The sequence below is a fragment of the Gopherus flavomarginatus genome, chromosome 5, assembly GCF_025201925.1.
Source record: "Gopherus flavomarginatus isolate rGopFla2 chromosome 5, rGopFla2.mat.asm, whole genome shotgun sequence".
Lineage (NCBI taxonomy): Eukaryota > Metazoa > Chordata > Testudines > Testudinidae > Gopherus > Gopherus flavomarginatus.
The window spans coordinates 91217248-91242279 of NC_066621.1; the positions used below are offsets into that span (position 1 = coordinate 91217248).

Genomic DNA, 25032 nt, shown 5'->3' on the forward strand with positions numbered 1-25032 from the left:
GCGGTGCTGCAAATATCAGTTTGGACAGAAACACCACAAACAGGGCATGAAATACCAAAGTGAGATTACACTTAGAAACATGCATGCCAATACATTCAGGAAATGCTGTTAAACATATTGAAGGCAAGAGCTATACTTGGACAGCAGTAATGCCAGCCAAGATCTAGAGGTGGTAGTACCCAGCCAGGAGTTTGAAATGCCACATAGCATTGGGAGGGAATTAAGATTTTTGGACCACAGAACCAGAGGTATCACTGAGGAATGGACAGGAGTTGCTCAGGCGTAATGGGATGAACATAAGTAACAGACTGTCTGATTAGCTGGAAAAATGCTCTAGTGTTGGAAGTCTACTGAGATGTGGAATAGTCTGAAAAGTAACGGAAGCCCCGTTACTCAAATCCTTTAAAATTGGACAAGGCTCTGGAGAACTTACTGCAGGGAACAATCCTCCACTGGCCTCCCGAGGACAAACTGAGCGACCTAACAAAGTCTCTTCCATCTAAAACTTCAAAAATAAATAAATAAAAAAATCCACTCATTCATATAAGGTAGCGGGAAGTTTCAGAGATAAAATGTAACTTCATACAAACCTTGTGAATTCTTCAAAGTGCTGAAAACTAGTGAGAAGGGCCAGATGTTCACAGCTGCTGCCAGTTTGACACAAAACATCATTAATCTGTAATACATGGCACTGCAGTAGCAAGCCAATTTAAATTAATATGTTTTTCCATTAATAATATTCTGGGCCATGTTGTGCCTTTAGGGCACAGCCCTGTATTTGAGTTGTAGGGGGAATCCATGGAGGGATTGTACCTCAGGGAGTCATATGGTGTGGGGAATGGTGATGGTAATGAAGGATCATGGCCTTGCCTCAACTTCTCCCCATGAATAAGTAGGACACAGGTAATGATATTAAGCATGTTTCCTACAAGTGGGGAGAAGAGGAGTCCAGGTAAAACATCCTAAATTCTACCTTCTCCCCACTTCCTTGTGCACCCATGCAAAGGACAGGCACAGTCTGGCTCTTTGTATGTTAGCAAACACCTCTGTTTCTAGTTTTAAAAATACATGGCTTCCTATTTGCAAAAAAACCAGCAAACACACACACACACAAACAAATAAAAAACAAACCACAGGTACACAGAGCATGGACCAGATCCTTATGCATAAAAAAACAACAATATACAACCCAAAACCAAAACACTACACACAACTAAAGTTAAGCAAAAAAACTGGAGTTTCTATTCTATCCCTTCTAGAGAGGGGGGTTGAACAGTGTATAATGCAGATAAAGTGGAGGCCTGGAGATGTTTTGAAATCCACAGGGAAATCTCAAACTGAAATGTCTATAGAGAGTGGAGGCTTCTGCACAGAGGGTCAGTCCCTGTGTAATACTGTGCCCTGCCGTGGGAGCAGGGTTTCCTCTGGGATATTGGTGTTGGAGGCTCCCCACCACTCTTTGAGCAACTAATCCACACCTCAACAAACCACATGCTTGACAGTCTGCAGGTGCAGAGCAGGACTTGAAGGAACGAATGCTGACAGTCTATGTTAATTCCTTGGGATATTTCCTCATGGGTTTGGCCAGGGGAACTGACATGTGGAGCAGCTCCTCCACTCTCACTAGAATACCAAAACATCTAAATTGCACTTGCAATACCTGGGATGGGTAGTGGGGAGTATGATGCTACATAAGATCAGCTTCTCCCTCCAACAAATTTTATGGCCAATTATTCAAGATTTCTACACATTTCATCCCCTCCATACGGGAAGTTGCAGGTGATAACATGGACCTAGCATGAACTGTAAGTATCTCTTGGGAACAGCTCTTGTGAAACAAGCAAACATTAATAGGTTTGTTGGTTTTTTTTATTATACTGATTAGTGTGACTGGAATGTAGGTGGGTTGGATAATTTGATGATGAAAATCCTTACTTGAAATGTCCTGGGGGGGAAGTAAGTTCCACCCTAAATGATCCAGCTCAACATTCTTCAATAATGCAATTAGCAATTTTCATTTTAAATGGTTAAGTCGCTGAAATCACTTCCTAGCCTCTAGGGGAAGGGCCATGCCTATGAATGAAGATATGCTAGAAAGTGAACTTTCTATAGCACAATGAAATTTGATTTAAGTACTACTGTCTGCCTCTTACTGTCAAATTGATTGGGAAACTCCAGCATCACTTGCCAGCAAAAACATGTGATTTAAAAACGTTACAGTAAAAATCACTGTCTAAATTCAGGGCTGTCTACCTCAGGATTCTTTGTTGCTAAAAGCTGTCGGTGCCTCATCTACCCTAGCTTCTTGTTGCTACAGTGGTGGAGCTGAACAAGCAGACAAGGCCAGAGTAATTACTGAAATAAACTGGAAACAATTTGGAAAAACAACACACCCTTTACATTCACTCTTCCCTTCTGTCAGAAGAAACACCGTCTGCTGGTGCTTTTAGCTATACAGTTCTCAAGAAAGTGCCTAGCACATTGTTGGCACCATAAAATTTAACATGATCAATAGTCCTCCAGAATGCTCTTCCCAAAGTTAAAGGAACAAATCTTGTGACGTTATAAGGTGGAAAATAAATTATTTTTCTTGGATGTGGAAGTGCCAAAGACTCTGAGCATTAAGGCAAATGGACATATTACAGCCACACATAGTAGTTGCCAAAGAATTCAGCACAATGAAGAGAAAAAGACAGGAGACTGAATACTGGGGCAACCAAAATGGTCACTGTTGGGTATTTATGTTTCTCTTCCCTTTCTGTTCTCAGCATTAGCCTCACTTTTGAAAATGTATTAAAATAATTTTAATGCTGGTGAAAGAACCTAGAATGACAATCCTGGATACTGAAACTTAAAATCATAGAATATCATGGTTGGAAGGGTCCTCAGGATGTCATCTAGTCCAACTCCCTGCTCAAAGCAGGACCAATCCCCAACTAAATCACTGCAGCCAGGGTCAAGCCTGACCTTAAAAGCTCTAAGGAAGGAGATTCCACCACTTCCCTAGGTAACCCATTCCAGTGCTTCACCACCCTCCGAGTGAAAATTTTTTTCCTAATATTCAACCTAAACCTCCCCCACTGCAACTTGAGACCATTACTCCTTATTCTGTCATCAGGTACCACTGAGAACAGTCTGAGAACACTCTTTGGAACCCCCTTTCAGGTAGTTGAAAACAGCTATCGAATCCCCCTTCATTCTTCTCTTCTATAGACTAAACAATCCCAGTTCTCTCAGCCTCTCCTCATAAGTCATGTGCTCCAGCCCCCTAAGCATTTTTATTGCCATCCGCTGGACTCTTTCCAATTTTTCCACATCCTTCTTGTAGTGTGGGGCCCAAAACTGGACACAGTACTCCAGATGAGTCCTCACCAATGTCGAATAGAGGGGAATGATCATTGCCAGCAGATTGAGGAACATGCCCCTACTTATATAGCCCAAAATGCTGTTAGCCTTCTTGGCAACAAGGGCACACCGTTGACTCATATCCAGCTTCTCATCCACTGTAACCCCTAGGTCCTTTTCTGCAGAACTGCTGCCTAGCCACTCGGTCCCTAGTATGTAGCAGTGCATGGGATTCTTCCTTCCTAAGCGCAGGAGTCTGCATTTGTCCTTGTTGAACCTCATCAGATTTCTTTTGGCCCACTCCTCTAAATTGTCTAGGTTTCTCTGTATCCTATCCCTACCCTCCAGAGTATCTACCACTTCTCCCAGTGTAGTGTCATCTGCAAACTTGCTGAGGGTGCAGTCCACGCCATCCTCCAGATCATTAATGAAGATACTGAACAAACTGGCCCCAGGACCGACCCTTGGGGCAGTCCGCTTGATACTAGCTGCCAACTAGACATGGAGCCATTGATCACTACTTGTTGAGCCAGCTTTCTATCCACCTTATAGTCCATTCATCCAGCCCATACTTCTTGAATTTGCAGGCAAGAATACTGTGGGAGACCGTATCAAAAGCTTTGCTGAAGTCAAGAAATAACACATCCTCTGCTTTCCCCTCATCCACAGAGCCAGTTATCTCATCATAGAAGGCAATTAGGTTAGTCAGGCATGACTTTCCCTTGGTGAATCCATGCTGACTGTTCTTGATCATTTTCCTCTCCTCTAAGTGTATCAGAATTGATTCCTTGAGGACGTGCTCCATGATTTTTCCAGGGACTGAGGTGAGGCTGTTTGGCCTGTAGTTCCTCCTCCTTCCCTTTTTTAAAGGATGGGCACTACATTAACTTCTATTGGATACAGCAGTACAAACTGCCCAACAACGCCTCCACTCTGGAGGATGTCCTCTCTGCATAGCATCTGCCTTCACAGCCCACTCAGGGTTTGCCTCCTTCCCCAAGAATGCCAACAAGGACTTGTTAATGGTAGTTGAGGTGGTAGTTTGTGCAATACGGAAAGTTTTGGTCACTACTTACCTCAGGTGGATTCGAACCAGGGTTCTAGAAATGAAGGGATTTATATCCAATCATCAGTCATCTGAGACACAACAGACTTTTTAAATTTAAAGTGTTCCAGAATACATTCCCACTGAATTAGATCACTTTCCCCAAAAAAATAAAAATAAAAAAATAAGTTCCACTAATCATGTTGGGACTTTGAGAGCTTAAAGTACAAACTTGTCTCCAACGCAATAAAATCTTGCCATCTAATACTTCAAGCATGAAGAGCTGTTTGCATTTGCCATGACATTGCAAAAAAGGGAAGATAGATTGCGTAAGTCATGCTGAAAATTGCCATAATTAGTTTAGTAACTGGACCACAATGACAGGCCTGTTACTGCCAGCTGTTACAGAGTTACAGTCAAAAGATGGTATTAAGAGAGATTTGGAAATGCAGTTTGCTGTTCTGATTTATTAAGCAGCTCAAAAGTCTGGAAACAGTCATTTCAATTAAATAACTCAGTGATCATCTGATCACCTTCTCCAACCACAAAATAATAAAAATTCCTGTTGCTAAAACTGCTTCTTGGAGTGATATTTAAAACACACACACGCACACACACACACACACACCTCTCCCACTGTGGTTTTGGTAAATTCTGTTGAAAAACCACGAACAATTAAACAAGGTTCTAACAGTTTTGCTGAGCAGTATGGGTGAGGCCTACATCTCATCTCACTTCAGCCTTCCTCACTGCCAACAGCAACTTGTAGAAATACTGGATTTGGTTACTCAAATAAATGACCAATGTCCTTGCATGGTGCTAGGGTGCCCTGTGTTGCAGGAAATGCTATCCATTAGAAGAAAGATAAAACTGAGTCTCTGTCCGCTTCTACCCTTTGAGGAGTCCATAGCTTTAATGAGGGAATTAGCTAAAAAAATAAAATAAAATAAAATAAAAAAAAAATCACCAAGCCTTTGATGATTTCTGAAAAGTAACTGAGAACTGGATAGGAACTGGGGATGTGAGGGAAGCATGGGAACAAATGTTCCACCATCTTCAAGGAGGGAGGGAAAAGGGTGAAGGAAGTGTGATTGCTGGCACTTATACATGTATATTACATTATCCCTATTAAAAATGATCAAACATATATGGAGAAAGTTGAAAAAACGCTTCTAAGCTTCTTAACTTTTAAAGAACTATTCTATTGTGACATAAATTTCTCAAGGTAAGCAATGAAAGCCCCGTCGTGTGGCACATTTAAAACTAGGCTGAACAAATCACTGGAGAGCTTACTGTGGAGTGGGGAATGACCTAGCCTACCCACTGGGAGAATCTCTCTAAACTATAATTATTTGCAAGATATGCAGAGTTTATTCCAGTGTGCTGGAAAGATGCCAACACAAGTAGTTACATTCCGCATACAGTAGAATCTCAGAATTACAAACAGGTGGAACTGAGATTGTTTGTAACTGAAATGTTTGTAACTCTGAACAAAATGTTATGGTTGCTCTTTCAAAAGTTTACAACTGAACATTGACTCAATACAGCTCTGAAACTTTACTATGCAGAAGAAAAATGCTCCTTTTAAGCATCTTAACTTAAATGAAACAAGCATAGAAAGTTTCCTTAGTTTACAAAAATTTGACAAGGTTTCCTCCCCCCCGCCTTTTTTTTTTTAAAGTAGTTTTACTATTGTTGGTTTTTCTGTTTTTTTTTCTTTGTTTGTTTGTTTCCGCTGCTTCCCTACTGCGGTTCACCAGTCAGTTCCCAACTCTGAGGTTCTACTGTATGTAAATGCAGTTCCATTTGAATGGTGTATCCTTTACTGCCTCCTCTAATTTGCTGTGAGGTGATGCTGTGAGCTGTTAAACAGCTATCATCACTTCCCACCATTGATGTGGCTACATTTTGGTAATGAGTGAAGTTCTCCTTACCTAGAAATTCTGTAAAGCAATTTCAGGCTTGCAAGAAAAAGGTACCATATCATACACAAATCATCAGTACTGTTCCCTTGAATGTGTGTTAATAGAAATATTATGTCTCAAATCAATTGAAGAGGGCTCATAACTCAGCTGTAGTCATATCTTTACTAAAAAGACCATTAATTAGAACAGTACAGCACATTATTTGTAAAACTTTAGTTCATAACATTTATGATCACCCTCACTCTACCTTATTGGATTATAGGCATACAGACACTTCTTAAGACTCGTATTGGTGGCCAGAAACTGAGAATGAGGGAATTTCCTGTATTAGCTGAGGTGGGGTGAGGTGAGAATGGCCTCAGCATACCCGTGGAAGAAGATTTTTTTTTAATGTAAATGTTGGCAATTTTTGTAGTCAAACCCCACTCACTGAGTTGAAAAAACTGTCTTTCGTCACAATAAAGAAGGCTACATAAATTCTGGAGAATTCCCCCACTCCCTCTTAGGTTGGAAGAAGAGGTGAGTGACGAAGACAGATAACTACAGATCAGTTCATCCTAGATGAACTGGATGGCTGGCAAATCAGTTACCACAGAAGCCAATATCCATAAAGTGTATAATGGCCCCATTATTACTAATGAAAATCTTGAAGAGTCATTCTCAGATCAAATTCTGGAAATGTTCACTGGATACATTAAAATGCTTTGGGGTTTAAAAATAGATTAGCTGCACAGGACAGTTAAATTGGGCCTCCTCAAGGGAGTGGCATAATATCAGCAAATAAAGTGATGCCTATATGAGATAGGAATGGCTTATCAGCAAGAGTATGAGCTCAGCTAAATTCTTCCAAAAAGGTGACAGGAGATCAAGACATACATACTCTATCTTGTGATTTTCTGATTATTACTGCATTTGACATTAAGCAATTCGTTTTGTAACTGAAGTGTTGAAATCTTGTACTACTCCCACCCTCAAGTTACAGTAAGACTGGTCAGGAAAATGTTGATTAACATGACATGTTAATTTGTGCTAACTCTAGGTATCAGTCCTTGTACACAGGAGCTCATCTGCTCAGCACCAAGTGCAGAATTGCATGGTTCACAGCCAAGAGTTGAAGACAACTAACAGAGGGATGGATCCTCTAGATATTAGGGCCATCAGCATCCATTGCCAGAGAAATGCAATATCCTGAAATCCAGGAACTGACCAATAACTAAAGGAAGAGTATATGAACAGGCCTATTTTAGAATATAGAAGTGTAATTTAGAATCTACACATTCTCTCTTACTAATTTCAAAATAGCCGTTTTAAACCAAAAAGTTACACAGGAAATTGATCTCCTAGAGAAAGGATGAGAAAGTCAAAGGGAAAAGAGAGGACAAATCCATATAATCCTGGTTAAGAGATGTTAGTATCCTTAAATTTCTATGGTATAAACATAGTCGTCAGTTTTGTATCCCAATAAAATAGATTATTATACAGAATCAAGTTTAATAACCAGTCAAATTAAGAGGCCTCATTTTCTCCAAAGTTCTCCAGTTTGCTGAGCCTTTTATGACCTACTCTCCCAAAAGCAGCTAGCTCTCATCATTCACTGTACCCAACCAGCTTTTAAGAATAAAATAAAACCTTGGCACTTTATTTTTAAGGCAAGTTATCTGCCACATTACTATGTAACTGTAGCACAGGAAGCCTTATTAGTGGATGTGCAATGTGTCTCAGGTGGCACGTGACCAGGATTCATCATCGAATTTGGTTCGCTGGTTGAACAGCTTGGGCCAAGTACTAACAGGGAGTGTGAGTGAATGCTGCTCCGTGTCCCCCAGCACAACAGGTCATACTTAATTGTATTCAACACAAATAAAGTAGACATTTTCAACAGTGAGGGTTAATAACTGAAGTAGTTTAAATCAAAGGAAGTGGTATATTCTCCAAACACCTGATGTCTTTAAATCAAGAGTCAACATCTTTCCAAAAAAGTTATGTTCTAGATTAAGCACAAGACATTTGGATCAATGCAATGGAAAGACTGGGTGAAGTTCTAAGGCCTGCATTATGCAGAAGGTCAGGCTAGAACAGAGTATACGAGGGTCCCTTCTGGCCTCAATCTATAATACAGTACGATATTTTGTGATATTTTGAGAGGTCACTAGTATTTAACACTAGTATTCGTCAGATTCCACATACAAACTTACCTGCTTCTGGATCCGGAGGAATTCTCCACATATATAAGTTGAAGTCGTCAGAGCCAGAGAGGATGTACTATTAGAAATAGAAATAAATAAAGCAAGTTACAGGTGAGGCATCGCTTGAATTAGGTTATCTTAAAAGTGAATTGAGAGAATTCCAGCTGTTTGGTCATGACTTTTAGAACTTCTAAGTTTTACTTCTCTGTGTGTCTGGACAGGCTGCTGCCCCAGCTCGGGATCTCAGAACTCTGGACACAAAAGGACGAGAGTTCCAAGCAAGCGTCCGCTGTCCGTGTTTTATTTTTGATCTGCTATGCAGTCTAGCCTCCAAAGCAGAGATGGATCCAGACCAAAATCCCAGACCCAACCACCCTGAACTTTGAGCTCTCACCCTTTCCTAAACTCAAAATTGTTCATCCTCAGACACCACAAGCATCTAGAATGGGCCAGACAGACATTCAACCACCCCTGCACCACTGATACCTTTATGAAGATTACCATGAAAACTCACTCACTGTTGCCGAGAATCATCTTGCTATTATTCAGCAGAGGGAAAATGACCAAATCTAGCTCTCTCTTCTTAAATTTCAGGAAACGCCGCAAATACGAGTTTATCACAATACTGTCCTTTTTTTTGGCTTATAGTTTTGCTGGGGAGGTGGTTACAAACAGCCCCTCCTTTCAGAAGCCCATAATGGATGAATAAATGCTTTATATTTACACAAAGGCACAATGCACATTACTTTATGTATTCCATACTTCGCATAGTGCAGTATGACTGATGTTTCACTCCATATTCTTTATGAAAATATGCTTATGATATGAATAGGACATACCTGAGAAGTACTTTATGGAATATGGCTCATGTGAGATATCATTGGAAATGTTATGATTTACTGAATGTGATTATCCAATTTGTATGCCCGTATCATTTCTGTATCTGAAGTTAGGGATATTAATTATGTATCTATATTTCAAATGTGTTACTTTGGGCATCAACCCCAATTAGCCCTTCAGGTACAACAATGGAAAAGCCAGACAGGGCTAATGGGCCATTAGCAGAGACAATGGACTGTGAAAGAGCTTAACCTTCCTGTGGACACTCCAGACAGCTTACAAGTAATGGTGGCCACAGCTCTGCAGAGACATGGGTCTGACTCACCTAGTAGTGGACCCACCCTTTGGAATACCAGTGTTCTTCCACTGGGAGACAAATGTTCCCACCATGCACAAGAGCTACATAAGGCCGGGGAGTGACATCAAGGTTCTCCTCTGCCTCCCCACCCTAAGAGACACTGAAAAAGACCTGGAAGCAAGAACTGAACTGAGGGGAGAAGGATTGAGCCCAAGCTAGAAGGGCACCCAGCTTGTGAGTAATACCAGCTGAGGTTTCAAGCTGGAGACAGTGTAGCTGTCTTTCAAGACTTTCGGTAATCTGCCTGCAACAAAAAACTATTTATAACAAATTTCTTTAGTGAAACAAGCTTAGCTTGCGTGTTTGGTTTTATATGCTTAGTAATCTGCTTTGTTCTGTTTGCTACCCCTTTAACCACTTAAAATTTGCCTTTTACAGTTAATAAGTTTTGTTTTGTTTCTTATTAAACCCAGTTTCTGTACTTTCTAACTGGGGAGAGGGGGGACAAGGAGTTGTGCATACCTTCCTTCACACTGAGGGAGGAGGTGAATTTCATAATATACCATTGGGTCTGCACTCCAAGGGGAGGTGGACACCTGAGTGCTGGGGCACGTCCCTTAAACTGAGCCTTCCCAGAACTGATCTCAGTGTCTGTTTCATCCTGCAGTTGGGTGTGGCCCTGCCTGTGTGTTGGCTGGAGGAGGCTAAATAGCCTGGCTCAGCAAGACAGGTAAAAAAGGGCCCTAGGCTGGCATAACAGATGGGCTCAGTGATATCTCAACACATTAGGTGGCATCCTAAGGGATCCAACCTGTCACAGTGACAAGGGGACATTTGAAAAAGAGAACATTTCACTGTCTTCCACTTGCAGGGGACACAAAAACTACCTCTTACCATATCTTCCAACAATCTGCTCTGTGACTCATTTACCTTAATCTCAAATAATGGACAACAGGGCATGTAAACTAAGGACAAAGGGGTAGATTCTGATCTCAGTTAGCCTGATGTAAACTGAAAGTAACTCTGTTGGGTCTACTGATTTACGAATCATTTAAATTGGTGAAAAATCTGATTAATCTAGCCCCAAAAATCAAACTTTTTTGGTAAGTGAGAGAAAAGAAAGAAAATTTGGCCTTTTCTTGACCTCTGACAGAAGATAAGCTCTACTTGTCTGGCTTGAGTTTAACTGGTTTCCATTCTCCAGGGATAAACAAACTCATCAGGCAGAATGATAGCAGGCTGTGAAGAGATAAGATCACAGGACCTAACACAGGACTAAGAAACAAAAATAAAGCCAAACTACATGGAGAAACACACAACCTTGTAAAGATTTTTAAACAATATGCTAGTTATTTTACAGGTAAAATATGTGCTGCCACAACAATGCAACATCAGACCTCTGGAATCCCCTCAAAGTCCCCACCCATCGACAATGCAACCAACTATTCTTTTCTCCTCGCAGCTCCAATTTTAAAACTATATGGGTATGAGTAAGCATCTACAAATGCAAATTGCCTCTTTACTGATGTGAAGGAGCATGGATCAAACACCAGTTGCTTTACAAAACTTGTGTGCACTAGTTCTGTACTGCTAAAAAACCCTTCCTTTCAGTGCCAAGCACTCCAAAGAGTAATTCCTACAAGCCAACATGTTCAGGCACTTAGGCAGCTTACCAGTGCCAAAATGACCTAGTGGTGCCAGGAATATAAGCGGTTCCCTTTCATATGGCAGCTTACAAGTGCTAGCCCACAGCAGGCTAGGCGACTGTGCCAGATCTACATGAATTAAGGCTTATGCAGACAGCCTCCCAAACAAAAACAGTTCAAGAAACAAAGCAGTTCTGCAAATGGTATTTGTTACACAAGAAAAGGCTACATGGAAAGTTTTGCTGTTGTTTTTGTAGTTGTTTAAATTATACAAAGGGTTGCCATCTTATCAAGATTTGCTACCCCAGAACGTAATCAAAGTAGAAACTGCTCAGCACAGGGCAAAGATGGCCCTAGTTTGAAAATAAAATGACAAAATATCGCTGAAAATGGTCTAAGAGAAAGCTAAACAAATACTTCTATCAGGAAACATCTGATCCTGAACAATAATGCCCCAAGTTTCCCTCTCTACCAAAATCATTGTCATACCCAGCACCTCATGTCTTGCTTTAGATCATATATTTACTAAAAAAGAATAAACAGAAGGAATTAGTTTCAGATTTTTTTTGTTTTAAAAAGGGGAAAAGGAAAAAGAAAAACCATTTGTAAAGAATAAAACAGATGCATACAGCCAGCCTGGAAACTTCAAAATGTATCAGGCTGCAGCTATGCTAAGAGTCTGGTTTGAGAGCAAACCTCTTTGGGAACTAGTAACAAAGGGAAAAACTGAGGCTATGTATGTGGTGGTGGTTAGTTGCACTTTAGTAAGTGGGTGTACATAGGTCTAGCAGTCCAAGTTTTAGGGAGTCTAACTTGCCATAACTTGCATGCCAAGGAGCTGGAAGAGGAAGTTACATCTCCACTCATACTTTTTAAAAAGTTACTCTTTTTAAAAAAAACTTTCCTGCTAATCATTCACTTCATGCTACAGTCCTCTCTCCCATTGATGAAGCTGCACAAGCTTAAACTTTCTTTAGTGGGCCAAATTCCAAAGTGAGGCATGTGGGTGCATACATGGTATGATGGAGCCTGTAGCTGCAGAATTTGCCACAGAATTCACTGCCTGCCACAGACAGATGTACCCAAGTCCCAGTTTTCATTTTAAATAGTGAGCTGTGCCTAGCGATAGCCAGTAAAAGCTGTTGTGCAGGTGACTCTTCAGTTTACCTTATCAAGTCTGCAGACAGCTTGAACCAATAGCTCTGTGATGGGAGAGCAGAACCCCATGGACTTTGGGTAGGAGTAAAAAAAAAAAATCACATTCACATCTACCTCACAGAATTTGCCATTTTGCTGCCATCAAAGCCAGTAGCCAATGTTCCCACTTCCCCCTCCTATGATGACCAGACGTCCCAATAAAATCAGGACTCTCCCGATATTTAGGCGTTTGTCCCTCGTCCCTGACCAATATTTTGCACTTAGGAGTTTAGTTATTTTTTTTTCCTTTTGCTACGCTGGCGACCCCCACCCCCATGTGTCCCGATATTTTCTTCCTCCATATCTCCCTGCCCTGACAGGACTCCCTGTAGCTGTCTCTTGTTTTCCAGCTTTCCTCACAATAGCAGTTAACTGGATTACAGAGCATGCTCCCTGCACTGTTGCATGGAACCATGTAGCCGGGGTCAGGGAACCAGAACTGGAGTCCATTTTACAGTCAGGGACTGGGGATCGCCAGGAGTGTAGGCGTATGAGCTGCACTGGCTGAAGAACAATGCAGCAACTGAAGCTTAGAAAGGAAGATGAGCTGCTGAAGCCACCTACAATCTCCCCATGTCCCTGGCACATTCAGAGAGGAGAGGAAAGGAGGTTCTGATCTGTGTCACCTGTATAAGAGCATTGGTGCCAAAGCCTGGGGTGTGTAAATGGGCCACCTGTCCAGGATTGTTTAGACATCCATTTTTGAAAATAATTTTACTTGAGCTAGTATTTCAATGAACCATAGCTGCATGTGGTATTGGGGGATAGAAATGAAGTATATTTCAGGACAGAACGAATTAATACTGCTGTAGAGTTTAAAATGTTGTTGCCATGGAGCACACAGTGCCATGGTTATATGTTGGTAAGTGTCAGAATGCCACTAGGCTGGTTTAAAGAAAGGCACTTACTGAAGGAGCCATATAAACAATATTATGTCAGCTCAGACTCCACTTTATATGTGGTCCAAGGATCTTAGGTTGTAAGGGAATGTGCAAGACTAACTCCTAATAGGGTATCTTCTACCAGCTGATTTGTAGAGTAACACTGATGAGGATCATGGAGGTAAGCCAGCAGTGATGAATCATAAGGTGGTAGGAAATAGTGAAAGGATAAATGGTAGGCCCCCAAATAGAGGATTGGTGAAATAGTGGCAACTTTTGAATCAGGCCAGACACTGAGGGAAGAGCTCAGACATTTGGAAGGAAAAGCCTCCACCAATGTTAAAAACACCTGCTTCATAGTCTGCATTTTTTGCTGCAGTAGCTGATCACTACGGTAGATATTAACATGCAGAATGATCACATGTGCCATTAACAGAAAAGCATTGGCTAAGAATCAGCACATAATTAAGTAAGTATTTCATTCTATTAAAGGGAATCTTTAGGAAAAAGAATAAATAAGCAGCCAGAAAAATCATATTGCTTCTATATAAATCCATGGTAAGCCCATATCTTGAATACTGTGTGCAGATCTGGTCCCCGCATCTCAAAAAGGATATATTAGAACTGGAAAGTTACAGAAAATGGCAACGAAAATGATTAGTGGTATGGAATAGCTTCCATATGAGGAAAGATTAATAAGATTGGGACTTTTCAGCTTGGAAAAGAGATGACTAAGGTGGGATATGATAGAGGTCTATAAAATCATAACTGGTGTGGAGAAAGTAAATAAGGAAATGCATTTACTCCTTCTCATAACACAAACTAGAGGTCGACAAATGAAATGAACAGGCAGCTGGTTTGAAATAAGCAAAAGGAAGTATTTCTTCACACACACAGTCAACCTGTCGAACTCTTTACCAAAGGATGTTGTGAAGGCCAAAACCATAACAGGGTTCAAAAAATAACTCGATTAAGTTCACAGAGGATAGGTCCATCCAAGAGTATTAGCCAGAATGGGCAAGGATGTTTGCCAGAAGCTGGAAATGAACGACGGGGAAATTGATCACTTGATGATTACCAGTTCTGTTCATTTCCTCTGAAGAACCTGGCATCCGCAGGATACTAGGCTAGACTGACCATTGTTCTGACCCAGTATAGATGTTCTTATGAAGGATCAGCCTCGATCTATGCTCTTAGCAACAAGAAGAGGAAAAGGCTTCCAGATGACTACATGTTGCTGATTCAGAAGTTGCTTTAGAAGGAAGAAAACTCTCAGGTGTGATTAATATCTGCTGCTGAAGAACACATGGATTAATTCTCAGAGCTGTAAGTATGCATAAAATGCTTGGAATTAACAGTGACTAGGACTTTGGTAGAGTTACTTTTAGACTTGTGTGTTCCTCTTTTGGTCCATTGCAGCTTCTCCCATTCTCCCCACTCCCTACCTCCCTTACTCTCCCTATGTCTCCCAAAGGAAATTACCACAGGCGATACACACAACTTGAGATCTCATCTGTTGCTGCTGCGGTCACACAACAACAAACATTAGCACATTCTGGAATCCTACTGCCTTCAGGTCTTTATTTTCCTATTGTTGTCTGTTGGAAAGCTCTCAGCATCTTGCAATATACATTTCCTTACATGAAGAATTTGAGAATTCCACTTTTTCTTGTCCCCATGAAATGGTTATTCCGCTATACCGATTAAAGCAAAGTATGTGTGTAAGGAAGGGTTACTTGATAAGCAGAATTCTATATCCACCCGAACCCACTTTTTTTTTTTTTTTTTTTAGTACAAAGGGAGATATATTTCATATGGAGAATATTAATTGACTGACATCTACTTTACAATTTCACTGGAATTATTACAATAATTCCACGTTTCTTGTGTGTAAAAAAATATGCACATATGCAAGCAACAAGATCATTTGTTATTTATCAAGGACCTGTTTTTTTCAGTACTGTGTCACTGTTATGTTAGCAGAATGCCCACTGGCCACAGCTGAGACAAAAATAAGGACATGTCTATGGAAGAAGTTGGAGGAAAATGTCTCCCAAAAAAAAAAAAACCCTCAGCAAAATACCACTGCCTGACAGGAAAAACAGTTCATATTCTAGGCTCCCCTCTTTCCCTGGAAGACAAGACAAGACCAAACAAGTGTGACCAAGCCTTCCCTTCCACACACAAGACCGTTATCTCCATGCCTGGCTGTAGTCCCCAGTCCTGTGAACGCAGCTCCCTTTAAGCATCTCAACATGGAGTTTTCCTCATCAGGGCAGTCACTTCTGAGGCCTCCCTCCTCCTAACTGTTCCCTCCCTACAGGGCCGGTGCAACCATTTAGGCGAACTAGGCGGTTGCCTAGGGCGCTGAGATTTGGGGGCACCAAAAAGCGCCCCCAAATTTTTTTTTAAATGGTTGACCGGCAGCTGCTGCTGGGACAGAGAGGGAGTCTGAGCTGCTAACGGCAGCCGGCAGCCCAGGGTGATCTCCGGGTCAGGGCCCCGCCGCGGTAGCCCGCAGCCCAGGGCGCCCCCCAGGTCAGCGCGCACCGCCGCGGCAGCCTGCAGCCCAGGGAGTCCCCTGGCCCAGGGAAACCCCGGGCTGCCGGCTGCCGTGGAGGTGCGCTGACCCTGGGTCAGCACGCACTGCCACGGCAGCCGGCAGGCCAGGGGGTCCTCCTGGTCAGGGTGCCGCCGCAGCAGCCAGCAGCCCAGGGAGTCCCCTGGGTCAGGGCGCCGCTGCGACTGCAGAGAGGTTCAGGCTGCCGGCGGTGCGCTGACCCAGGGGAATCCCTGGGCTGCTAGCAGAGGCTCAGGAATCAGAATCCCTCTCCCTCCCAGAGCAGGGGCTCCAGCCTATGCAATTTTTCTCATTGGGGGGGCGGCGGCGGCGGCTGGGCAGAGCTGCGCAGCTTTGCTTAGCGCACGTGATAGGAGCCCTGCGACGGCGAGACACAAGGGCTTCTGGAGGAAAGCGGGGGCTGCCCCCTGGCTCAGCCTTCACATCAGCCCCAGCGAGGGGCAGGAGAAGAAGAGAGCCTCAGCGGTGGTTTGGTGGAGTGGAGGAAGAAAGAAGACCCTGACGCTCATCTGCTGGGCAAGGTAAGCAACTGCTTCCCCACAGCTCGGCCTCAGGCGCCTGTGCTCCTGCCCCCTTGGTCGTTGGCTGGTCCCTGCTCCTGCTCCCCTTGTATGTGGGCGGCTCGAGAGAACAGCAGCCTGCAGAGCAGAGCTGCCCCAGTGCCCCCAGGCACCCCCCTTGACCCCATCCCCCCCCACAGCCCTGACCTCCAGCTTTGAGCCCAGCCCCTCTGAGCTGGACACCACCCTGATCCCATCTCCCCACATCCCTGAGCCCAGCCCCTGTGAGCTGGGCACCCCTGAACCCAGAGCCCAGCTCTCCACCCAGCCCTGGGCAACAACAGCACCACCCCCAGGCAGCGACAGCCCATTGGTACCAACCATCACAATCACCCATCATCTGCCCATTATGTAACTGCAAATGTATACAGACCATTACCGCTTTTAAATGTTTTTAAATAATGTATTTAGTGTATTTTCAAATTATTACAAGTTAATTTTTGAATGTATTTCACTAGTTATTTTTTACATTTCCTAATACATGTTACTATAGTATTGCAAATGTTTTATGGAAGGGGCCCCCAATTTTGCTTTGCCCAAGGTCCCCTGAATCCTCTGGGCAGCCCTGTCTGAGTTTTAAGCCCTGCTGCTGTGTTTTGCCTGCAACAGGCAGGCCTAAGCCTGTGAGTGACCCCCACAGCAGCTGCCTGAAGAAGTGCTTGGGGGAATCATGCAGATATTTATTTGAGTTCTCTCCTCATGGAGGCTGTGCTCCACTTGGTGCAGGACAGCAGTCTCAGCAGGACGCTAGGCCCAGCACCTTGCCTCAGTTTGTGGACTTGTACTGCACCCATCACCGAGCTCAGTCTGGCACCGTTACCCCTCACCAGTGCCCAAGAAGCAGTCAAAAAAGTTGGATGGACTGGTTAGGTTAGTTGTCAAGTGCTGTTGCTTGGCCAGCGTAGAGACCACTGAATGCATAATATTCCTCTGTGATGTTCTGTCCTGAGCACAATTGGCATGTTATGAGGTAGTGCCTGTGAGGGACAGGTGTCTGTTTATGTCATCCAGCCATCATGTCTTAGGTCTTCTGGGGGGGGAGCTTTTCCATCCTGCTTTCATTGGATCAAAGTCAAAGATTATTGTCACAGGGAAGTTAGTAGGCATTTAGAGCAGATGAACATACCACCACAGAGAGCACTTGGCAACCATTTGAGTGTGTGTGACCTATTTAGTTAGAAAATGGAATTTTTCATTCAAATTGAGTTTGTACCATTTGATGTTTTTAATCATTGGTGCATGGCTAGTTAGGCAGAATGGGTTCCGCAGCACTCCCAGTCAGATTTTGATATGAAGGAAGGACGTATACATGACTAAAAAAGGTGTACTTCTGATTACAATCAACATTGCTTAATTTTAAGGGAAAGTCATCTTGATCTCTTAATATTTACGTCAAACAGTTGATGAAATTCAAATAGTTAATTATAGTAAGTGACATGCATTCTCTATCCTTTACTTTTAATAGTGAACAAGAAAAAGGACTGATAGGAATAAAATTTCATTTTTTTTCATTTACAGTTGATGCAGCCTCATGGCAGATAAAAAAAGGCCTGGGGCACAATTTCGTGACCGTGTATTGTGTATAATGTATGTGATTTTTTTTTGGGGGGGGGGGGGCGCGCAAGATGGAAGTTTCGCCTAGGGTGCAAAATATCCTTGCACTGGCCCTGCCTCCCTATTACTAACTCCAGCCAAAGGCCCTGGCTTGACACTTATGATTGTGGAGTACAGCTGATTTAATACTTGTATCCAGGGCACACTATTAACCCCTTCTTACTCTGGCTCAGTGGGGAGTTCGTATACCCAATCAAAAGTATGGCGAGAGGCGGGTGGAAATTATTCCTAGAAGTATTTGTTAAAATTAGAACAACTTATGAATAGAAATGCTGTATGTAGTGTTGTAGCCATGTCAGTTCCAAGATATTTGAAAGACAAGGTGGGTGAGGTAATATCTTTTGTTGGATCAGCTTATGTTGGTAAAAGAGACAAGCTTTCCAGCTTACAAAGAGCTCTTCTTCAGGTCTGGGACATGTACTCAGTGTTATAGCTAAAGGCAAGGTCTACACTACACTACACTACACACTTACTTCAGTATAGCTACGTCATTCAGGGGTGTGAAAAACAGAGTTATACGAACAGTTATACTGACCTTAACCCCTCATGGGGATTTATACAAGTTTCAGTTCCCAGTCAAGTGAACATTTGTACTTTTTTACTTAATTAAACTTATCTGTACTCCTGAGGTAACAAGTGCCTTTTTCCCAGCTTTACCATCTCTTTCCTTGAGTCCAGATATCAAATCTACCTTTCCCTCTGGAAGATCAAACAAAAGGAAACTAAGCCATTCTACGTAAAAAGCATATAAACAAACCAAAATAAAATTCATGACTAAGACTAAAAAGAATACAAGCCTGATGACTCTTCCATGGAGATTTTTGCCTTCCAAGACTCACTTTAGAAAGCAAGACTTTGCCTTTATGAATAAGATATATAGGATTTATGCAACACACCTATTCTGCCTTTGAAAATTCATAAGCCCCTGCTGCCCCCAATCTACTGTACAAGTTTGCCTTGTGTCCTGAAATGGCTTTTAGGTTTGGTTAATGTTGAAAATCAATTCCATTAACATGGCTGCGCCACAGGGGTGGACAAGGCACAAGACATACTGAAAATCCTGCAGGCCTAATGTAGTGTGACCAAGAGGAGAGAGAGATTTTCAACACACAAATTCGACTATTGTAACGCCTAAGGAGATTACACAGATTCCTGAGACTCTGTCTGCTGGCAGCTCATGGAGGGGGAATCAACGCAGACTCAGAGTGTACCCAGCAACCAATAGGGAGGGACAGACCCTCCCAGGGAGAAGCCATTTTGTAGTCAGTCTGGACCCAGCCAGGAAAAGGGCAGAGCTGGTGAGTCCCAGGCCTGCAAGCAGGGTTGCCCTTGAGAACAGGCCTCTAGGGACTTGACAGCAGATCCCTCAGCTGGGTTTTTCCTTCCCCACTGATGATTCCCAATTTGTAGCATTTGCTGGGAAATTTCCCTAGCCAGGCTGGGTTTGCTCCCCAGCTCCCTAGGTGAGACCAGTCACCACATAGTCAGCTCTGCTAGTCCAGGGAGGCTGCCTGCTGAGTGTGTGACTGGAGGCTAGGCTAGGAGGCTACAGTTTGGATGTTAGTGTGGTTCTATAACCTACACCTTGAGCCCTGCATCTTTGTGGTGAGGTGGAAATCCTGGGACCCACGCAGCCTGATTCCTGCTTGAGGAGGATCCCTGCCAGCAGACAGCAGCCCCTCTGCAGTGATTGAGGAATCCAGCATCATCTTTGAACCTGAGGATCATTCATGGAGTTTGTGGGTGCACTATGTTTTAGTTAGTTGGTCAGGGAATTTGTTTTGGGGACCCTCTACTCCCTGAACTGTGTCCTCATGCCAGGGGGTAAGGGTTTGAGGATTTTATAACCTGCTGCGTATTACACCTATGGAGGGATTTACCACCTTCTCCCACTTATGTGCCCTTTGGGCTGTACTGAACCCAGTCTGCCACACTGCTAAACCACTGCAGAGAAGAATTTTGTGGTTATAGGTCTTCAAGGCCCCCAGCAAAGTACGCATACCAATGGGACACTAATTTTACATGTGCTACATCAAGTCATGGGTATTTTCAGTGTGAGCACCGGTGATCCTAAAAATAGTGTTTCACCCTATGATGTTGTATTTGTCTCCTGTTCAATATAATTATTGTGCTGAATATATTTTGTGTGTCTGTAGTTAGACTTTTCCACCCAAGCTGCCCTGGTGACCCTGCCAGGAAGGAGCAAGGGGGTGGAGGCACTGCCAAATAATTTCATAGAAAAAAGAAAGAAGATACACCCTTCTGAGTGGGTGATGGGATCCAAAAGAACCCAGACTTGTCCATCAAAACCTGTAAGAAGACTGGCATTAAAGGAAGTAACCAGGTGGAGAGGGACGCTACACTATGATTAGGCCGCTGGTGCATAAGACCCACTACTCATAAAGCTGGCCAGTATAGTCTTATTGGGTCCTTGTACACCCCCCATCAATCTGTTTGTATCCATCTATTGTCTTGTGTCATACTGAGGGCTTGTCTACATCACAAAGTTGCAGTGCTGGTGAGGGGGTTACAGCGCTGCAACTTAGGAGGTGTACACATCTGCAGGGCATCACCAGCGCTGCAACTCCCTGTTTGCAGCGCTGGCCATACTCCCGTTTTGTCTCGGGTGTAGAGGATCCAGCGCTGGTAATCAAGTGTAGACACTTACCAGCGTTTTTCTTGACCTCCGTGGAATAAGCAGGTATCCCAGCATACCCGAGGAAGCCTCTCTGGTAATCAAGCAGGTCTCCTTCCCCGCGGTTTGCTCTCGCGTTCCCCGAACCCTCGTGCAAGCAGGTCTCCTTCCCCGCGGTTTGCTCTCGCGTTCCCCGAACCCCCGAGCAAGCAGGTCTCCTTCCCCACGGTTTGCTCTCGCGTTCCCCGAACCCCCGTGCAAGCAGGTCTCCTTCCCCGCGGTTTGCTCTCGCGTTCCCCGAACCCTCCTGCAAACCGCGGGGAAGGAGACCTGCTTGCGGGGAGGGGGTTTGGGGAACGCGAGAGCAAACCGCGGGGAAGGAGATCTGCTTGCAGGGGGGTTCGGGGAACGCGAGAGCAAACCGCGGGGAAGGAGACCTGCTTCCCCGCGGTTTGCTCTCGCGTTCCCCGAACCCCCCTTGAAGCCGCCCAACAGCGCTGCAGTGTGGCCACATCTAACACCACTTGCAGCGCTGGTTGCTGTAAGTGTGGCCACTCTGCAGCGCTGGCCCTATACAGCTGTACTAATACAGCTGTAACAACCAGCGCTGCAAAATTGTAGATGTAGACATACCCTGAGATTGTAAACTTTTAGGGACAGGTACCACATTTTTGTTCAGTGTTTGTACAGTACCCAGCACAGTGCGGCTCCTAAGTGTTATGGTAACAACAAACACACTGGCTTAAAAGAAAAAAGTTATCCTTTTTCACACTAATCAGCACAATTCTATTAACCTGAAACTGTTTTCCAGGCTGGTTCTTTATGCTACAATCTGAGCCACGTTAAGTAATTAAACAGGACTTAAAACCTCCCTTTATCCTCAAGAAGCAAGTCAAGGGCAGAGAAGAATCTTCTCCATTTATAACACTTACATAAATGTTTACAAAGCATACAATGTTTGTCCAATTAAAGCTGTTGGAGAAGGAAACATTCATCATCAACTATTGTTGTTAACCATGTGCTGATCAACTTACGCAGCTCCCCAAAGGCTTTCTCTGCAGTAATTGATCAATTGTTGCCCGGTAAGAGACATGCCGGTCTAATTAACTGTACCGATTGAACAAGAAAAGCCAGATGGCTCTGTAATAGACTAAAGAACTGCACTGAAAATTCAAATCAAACCACTACTCTCACTCCCAACATACACCCCAATCTTAAAAGCAACTGAGTGTCCAAAGGGCAATTTTAAAGACCTGTCATACAAAAAACTGTTATCAAAACCTATCAATCAATATTTTGCAGACTCACTGCATAGTAAAACTGAATTTTTAATCACTGGGAGAAGAAACTGAATATGACTGCAGATTTCTGCAGCAAGGAAAATATTTCCACGACGTCCCAAAGAAAACAAAGACGACGTTTCTATGTACACGGAGAGGAAGAGGGGTAGATGTAGACTATTTCTGAACACTGCTACAGCTGCAGGCATCCTGCATGCTTTTCCTGCTCTCTTGAACCCACTGAATAGAAAATTCTATTAATTATGAGAATACAATATTCCTAGCCTTCTTATCACTATCCATCCAGAAAAGAGCAGATTTTAAGCTTGATTCTGAACACAGTTTGTCAGAGGGTGGAGATGGATGGCAGAAGAGAGAGCACTTGATCATTGTCTGTTGGGTTCACTCCCTCTGGGGCACCTGGCATTGGCCATTGTTGGTAGGCAGGATACTGGGCTAGATGGACCTTTGGAATGACCCAGCATGGCCATTCTTATGTTCTTGTCTACACTTGCAGTTAAACAGCATTCAGCACCAGTTCAGCTGTACCCATCGCTGGCCCCTATTTTGTCAGCAACAGGTAATTAATATTAATTATTATTATTATTATTTAAATCATAGACCAGACCACACCCATCATCCTGAAGAGATAAATCCTTACACTGCAGATTTCCCAAAGTGCACATAAAAAAAGCTCCAATTCTGCAAACCTCTGAAAGTACTCAAAATCAGGGCCCCTTGCCTGCAGAGCCTAAAAGGAGCGAAGGAGAACAGCTCCTTTTGTGCTGACCTCAATGTCCGGAGGACTAAAGCTCTCCTACAAAGGTCTGCAGGAAATGAGGGATAAGAAATGTTCAGGGCAGGAGGGCTGCGGGGAGATGAGGGGGAGTCAGCAGAATCAAAGGGGGCATTCTCTATCACTTTTGCTGTGACTCAGATGCCATGAAGTAGTTTCTTTTGGGATGGGATGGGATGGGAGGAGGGGAAGGGGAGACAAATACTGAAAGTGAATGTTTGGCGATGGAATTGGGTTTCTTCAACTTCTATATACAAAGCTCAGTTCCAACTGCATTCCTTTTAAAATCAATCAATCTTATCAATGAAGACCAGCCATTGAGCAAGCTGACAGACACCAATTTTCTCTCTGTAAAAATATATAAGACACTAAATTCTTTTTTATGTAAGGAATTGTCCTAACCCCCGCCCCTCCCCCCCAAAACAAATAACCCAACATATTTGCACACTGAGTTCTTTACATTTCAAGACCTGATGTGAGCTATCATTCATACTCTGGCATCCTTTTGCACAGGAAAAGCATACATGTACTCTTTAGAGAGGAAAACTCTCCTTTAATTTTTAAAGAATTAGACACTGATAAGTACCACTGCCTCGAAACATGTCCTTTTAACTAGAACGCATGCAGGGAAGTACAACAGAAGTTATATTTCCATACCACAGCAACTCCCCGCATTTATGGGGCTTAGCAACCATATAACTAACCCTGTCTGGAAGAGAGCAGTGCTGACGTTTTGGTTAGTTGATGGGCATAAATCATATTATCCCTAACCAGAGTTTAGTGTGCAGAGTTAAACATAAGGAAAGCTGTAACTTTATAGGGAATTTTAAAAGTCTGCAGTACAGCAAGTTGTGCATTCCTGAAACTCCCCTTCAGTATAATGTCAACAGAAGAGGCTGAGTGGTGATGTAATGTCTGAGGGCATGCCATAGATTCAAGACACTTTTTGTTCTAGTCACAGGATACAAATTAACCCTTTTATTGAGGCAAGCAACAACCAGCTGTATTTTACTACCACAGGCCCTGGAGTGGTTCAAAACATATATAGTGTGGAACAAAAGCTGGTGATTGGCATTCTGTTCATTTGCACCACATATTACAGCTGGGAATCATGAGCAGGAAGTTTATCTATCACCCAACACTAAGATACAAATGCCTTCCACTAAGTGTATATGTACTGGGACAAACTGTGCTCTTCATTTAAATCCAGGCAGTCCCTCTAAAGTTGATAGGGTGCATTGGTGTAACTAAGGCCAAAGTTGGGCCTATTCAATCTGCCTTCCCCACACCCCTTATTTTCTTCTGTGGGTGTGAGAGGAGCTAAGCTGGGCTGAGTTGAGCTCCTAATTAAAGGCAAACAAGACACTTATATTGTGTTCATTCACTGATCAAGATCAGAGCTCCTGTAAAAGGAAGAGGAGAGGCTTCTTAGTAAGTAGCACGTGAACAGTGTATTCATATTTAATACCTAGGACAAGGGCAGAATTTTGTGCGGATCCAAACGATAAAAGTTTTCATTTGTACTTTGATCACCATAAGAATCCAGGTATTTGAAGAATACTACACCACTCAACATGAGTAAGGGCCCTAATATCATTATCAGTTATAATCCAAATTAATGAAAATTCATTATGGATTGATTAAATAAAACTAAAGAATGCAGACATTTAGAGCAAACTAGATTTGAGGGTCTGGCATTTTGGGGGAAAAATCTTGCATATTCTGTGTATTATTTCAACAGGTTCATAAGGACAACGGTTATGTTAGTGTTCAGACTTGAATGATTCAGATGCTTTCATAGGAACACAAAGGCCTGTAACCAAGGGCATAGAAAGAAGTACGGCTAGCTAGCCTCTGCCCAATAAAAGGGATATGTTCTTGTCACAGCCTACCTGCCCAAAATATCTGCAAGTCCAATAGGAATGCAAACCAGTGAAGCACTTTTATAACCTCTCTCTCAATTTCATTAATGATTGAGGTTCAGTTTATATTTTGTATGATTTTTAGTTCAGCAATTTCATAGTGAGGCTAAAGAATGAACATTTCTACTTTTTACAACTTCAGGGAACAATGATACTAACTCATTGACATTAGGCTTCTCTTTTACTAGCAGCAGGCCTGCTTTAATACCATTTGCCTGCATGCAAATCACTTGCAGCAGGTTCCCATTCTCAATTACAAATATTACAGCATTTTCTGTCTC

General features: G+C 43.0%; 1 protein-coding gene across 3 annotated transcripts in view; it reads right to left on the minus strand.

Moving 5' to 3' along the window:
• Nucleotides 1-25032, minus strand: part of DCAF5 (DDB1 and CUL4 associated factor 5) — a 99547-nt gene that overhangs the window by 18008 nt on the left and 56507 nt on the right. For all 3 annotated transcript variants that reach the window (XM_050953463.1, XM_050953465.1, XM_050953464.1), the window contains one exon: nucleotides 8511-8577. In XM_050953463.1, the coding sequence (XP_050809420.1) occupies nucleotides 8511-8577 (67 nt within the window). The remainder of the gene's footprint in view (nucleotides 1-8510; nucleotides 8578-25032) is intronic.